This window comes from Pipra filicauda, unplaced genomic scaffold (assembly GCF_003945595.2).
Source record: "Pipra filicauda isolate LSUMZ 115617 unplaced genomic scaffold, ASM394559v2 scaffold7_size6619720_pilon, whole genome shotgun sequence".
In the NCBI taxonomy this organism is placed as follows: Eukaryota; Metazoa; Chordata; class Aves; order Passeriformes; family Pipridae; genus Pipra; species Pipra filicauda.
In genome coordinates this window covers 6,435,541-6,439,478 of record NW_024104976.1, presented here as the reverse complement: position 1 = coordinate 6,439,478, position 3,938 = coordinate 6,435,541, and the positions used below count along the sequence as shown (strand labels likewise).

The 3,938-nt window shown below is 51.2% G+C and overlaps 1 protein-coding gene across 1 annotated transcript; it reads right to left on the bottom strand.

Moving 5' to 3' along the window:
• Positions 1–571: 571 nt before the first annotated feature.
• On the bottom strand, positions 572–3,846 carry PCLAF (PCNA clamp associated factor). The gene is made up of 4 exons (XM_027741823.2): positions 3,592–3,846; positions 3,390–3,467; positions 2,616–2,757; positions 572–1,209 (listed from the first exon to the last, which is right to left on the bottom strand). Exons 1-4 carry the CDS (start codon positions 3,635–3,637, stop codon positions 1,152–1,154), a joined length of 324 nt encoding a protein of 107 aa, XP_027597624.1. The 5' UTR covers positions 3,638–3,846; the 3' UTR covers positions 572–1,151.
• Positions 3,847–3,938: the final 92 nt, after the last annotated feature.

Genomic DNA, 3,938 nt, shown 5'->3' with positions numbered 1-3,938 from the left:
AGAAATGGAGATTGAGGATACAGCTGATTTGGAAGGTGAAATGGCCAAAGGAAGAGCCGCCCACGGTGCTGCTGCGGCTGTGGGACATGGCACTGGGATGATGTTTTGTGTTATGTCGGGGTACAGAAGTCTGTGGTTTGTACAGCATGTTACCACGAGCTTATTCCCCTTAACTGACAAAAGTTCCAAAAATTTCTCTTAAAGAGAAATCACCACTTGCTATTTCTCATTTAACCAACTCAAACTGCTTTTCTGTGACGTCCCTCCTTTTTATCTGTAGACTTTTTAGGAAGAGGCTTTGACAGCAGTCACCACTTTCCCCACCATAACCACACCAGGCTGACCTACTAGAGCTGCCACTAAGTTCTCCTCATGTGCTAAATTCAAATTTAGATCTCATAAATTCCTCTTTTCATCCACTCAATGCTACTCTGATCATTTGTGGAGCTTCTAAGAGCAGAAGCAGAACTCTCAAGATTAAGACCCATCACAAGACCCCATTCGCTTTTTTCCTATAAATTACCCTAAAAGTTGTGTGGGAGACTCAGGCACTTCACAGTAACAAGTTTAATTTAGTTTTAGCCTTTTATTGCTCTCCAAGCTTTTGGGGTCTTGATTCTTTAGAACAATCCCGTTTGTTTTAATTAAACTCCACCTCTAATCATAGCAAGTGCCAGCTGCCCGTCCACCTCACCGGGGTCTTTCCAAATCCTGTTTCCCATCTCTGGACAAAGAAATCTTCATTAACAGCTTTTTCAATAAAGACTCGACAGCGGTGTGTGCTCAGAAGGCTTCAATGTATTAAAAAAAATAAGGATCTGCTTTCTAAAAACAGAACAACCACGGCCAAGCAAGTCCTGGACAAGAAAAAGGCAATCAGAAGATGAAAGATAAAAGCTGCCTGACATGCAGGAGGCACCGAGGAACTCAAGGAAAACCAGATAAAAACTAAACCAACGATTTACACTGAATGCTAAGTGCCAAAATGTATAAATTAATTTCTCCCCAGTGTTGCTGCTGTCTCTCAGACTTTTAGTCCTGTACAACAGCCGAATGTAAGCCATAACAAATTATAAAAAACTATAAAAATGTACAAAACCCAGCTCAAGTAGGAGGAGAACTTTATCACGAAAAGTGAGGTCAGATAATGTCTACTCTTCCTCAGAGGACTCTCCATCTTCGTCAGGATCCGGTGGCAGGGGCCGAGCTCTGTAAGAAGCATTTCAAAAGCATTAACAGAACTCAATCAAAGGTTTGAAAGGCCAACAAAGCCCTTTTCCCAGAGCCTGAGTGACCTAAATGACATTAATTAGCCCCAGACAGCATCTTGAGGCTTCAGGACTGACAGAAGCTGCTTTATCCCAAGGGCTGCGAGCCCACATGATCAGCACAGACTTTCCTTTCAAATGGGAAAGAAAACATCCCACATCAAAATATCCCTGGACGGTCTCTGTGTGTTCCTGACCCAGAGGGCCACACGCAGGTTCCACAGCTTTGTTTGGAAGCTGCATAACTCCCGTTTCACACCTGAGTTTCAACCTAACTTACTGACCAAAGAGGTTGTGCAGTTGAGCGAGTACAGCTCTTGCTTCTTCCAGAACACACTTGGAAGCTGCAAACTGTTTTGTATGGGGACACTCTGTGTTCTCTTCTCACCACATTTTCTGTTTCACCAAGAGATAGGATGCACTTAAAAGCCTTTGTTTGCCTGTCCTGCAGGACAATTCCAGGCTGATTCTTATGCCTCTCCCCCCCCAGGTAATTTAGGAATATCTACATTTGGTGGAAAAATGGAGGTTCAACAGAGAATTGGAAACAGTGTCTGTAAGACAGTATTTTATACTGCCATGTTTTCAGTCAGTAGGGCAGAATAGAAGTTAATTTTTGAGGTTTCAGCTTGGAAAAGCAATTCTCTGGCCCATGGAAGCAGCTTAGTGCTCTTCTAAGCTTTTCCAAAACATCACTGTGCTTTGTAGGCATGCAAAGTTAAGTCTAAGCACTGAGAACTTGCCTAAGCTACCAATTACCCCACTCATACACCCCCCTGCCCAAGGTCCCTGGAGACAGATGCTGCACTTAGCCAGACTTTGCTGGAAACTAGGATACAAACGTTTGGAGTTTGGAAAGTTTGTCAACTTTTCAGCAGTCACCTGCTCCTTCACAAATTGTGGTTTCACAGCAGTCAGGGAGGAACACTAACCACAACTTGTATCATCCAAGGACACCAACACCACCCTCTCAGGCCCCCAGGAATGTCACTCTCGGGATTATTTGGAAGTGCCAGGGTTTTGCTGTTTGATATCACCCCCCAGACCACTCTCTGACAATCCACATTACAGCAGCACCACAGAGCCCCAGCTGCCCCACGACAGCTCTGCAGATGGTTTTTGCTCTCTGCCACACTCCAGGGAGCCTCAGTTGGTGTTTTTGTTTTTTTTTAAAGGAAGTGAACGTTAAGTTTAAGTTAGGCACAACCAACCCCCGAAACTCCCCAGGCGTAAAAAACCTGCCCTTCCACGTTGTGCTTTGCTCCTTCCCATTACCCCACGGGGCGACACTTCTGCACTTCCTTCTCTCCTCTAATTGTAGGGATTTGTGCCTCCCCCGATACGCACCCCAGGCCGCTGCTCCCGGGCATGGCTCCGTCGGGCGCCCGGTTCTCCTTGGGCGGGAGCTGCAGGAACTCGCCGATGCTCCTCTGCCAGGCGGGGATCGGCCGCACACACACCGGGTTCAGCCCCACGGGGCGCCGGTCACCTGCGGGGAGGGCGTCAGACACCGGGATGGGAGGGAGGGAGGGAGGGAGGGAAGCGGGAAAAGAAGGAAGCAAGGAGGGATGGAGAGAAGGAGGGAGGGAAGCAAGGAAAGGAGAGAGAGAGAAAGGAGGGAAGAAAAGTGGGAGGGAGGGAGGCAGGAAAAGAAGAGGGGAGGAGGAAGGGAGGAGGGGAGGCAGGGAGGGAAGGCAGAAGAGGAGAAGAGGAGGGAGGGAGGGGAGGGAAGAGGGAAAGGAGGGGGGGAAAGGGAAGGAGGGAGGGGAGGGAAGAGGGAAAGGAGGAGGGGAGAGGGAAGGAGGGAGGAAAGGAGACAGGAAAAGTGAGGGGAGGAGGGAGAGAGGCAGGGAGTGAGAAAAGGAGACAGGAAAAGAAGTGAGGGAAGGAGGGAGGGAAGGAAGGAGGGAGGGAAAAAGAGGGAAGGAGGAAGGACGGAGAGAGGGAGGAAAGGGAAAGGGAAGGAGAAGGGGAAGGAAAGGGAAAGGGAAGGAGAAGGGGAAGGAAAGGGAAGGGAAAGGGAAGGAGAAAGGAAAAGGAAAAGGAAAAGGAAAAGGAAAAGAAGGAGAAAGGAAAAGGAAAAGGAAAGGAGAAAGGAAAAGGAAAGGAGAAGGGGCTCACCCTTCCTGGCCGGCGGCGGCGGTCCCGCGTTGAGGTTGGCGGGGCCCAGCGCCTTCCGGGGAGCGCGGGCGCCCAACACTGCGGGGAGAGCGGGCGATCAGCGGCGGCACCCGGGACCCGGTCCCCTTTTCCCCCTGTCCTGTCCTGTCCCGTCCCGTCCTGTCCCGTCCCATCCCGTCCCGTTCCATCCCCCGTCCCGCACCCTTGCGAAAGGCGCCGCCGCGCTGGTCCGCCTTGGTCCGCACCATCCCGGCACTGCCCGGCCCCGCCCCGGCCCCGCCGCGCCCTCAGCCGCCAATGGCAGCGCGGGGGCCGCCCCGGTCCCCGCGAACACCCGGGACCCGCATGCTACATGGGATATGGGGAAGGAATTCTTCCATGTGAAGGGATGAGGCACTGTCACAGGTTGCCCAGAGAAGCTGTGGCTGCCCCATCGCTGAAAGTGTCCAAGGACAGGTTGGACGCGGCTTGGAGCAACCTGGTCTAGCGGAAGGTGTCCTTTCCCATAGCAGGGAATGGGACTGGATGATCCTTCGGGTCCCTTCCCAC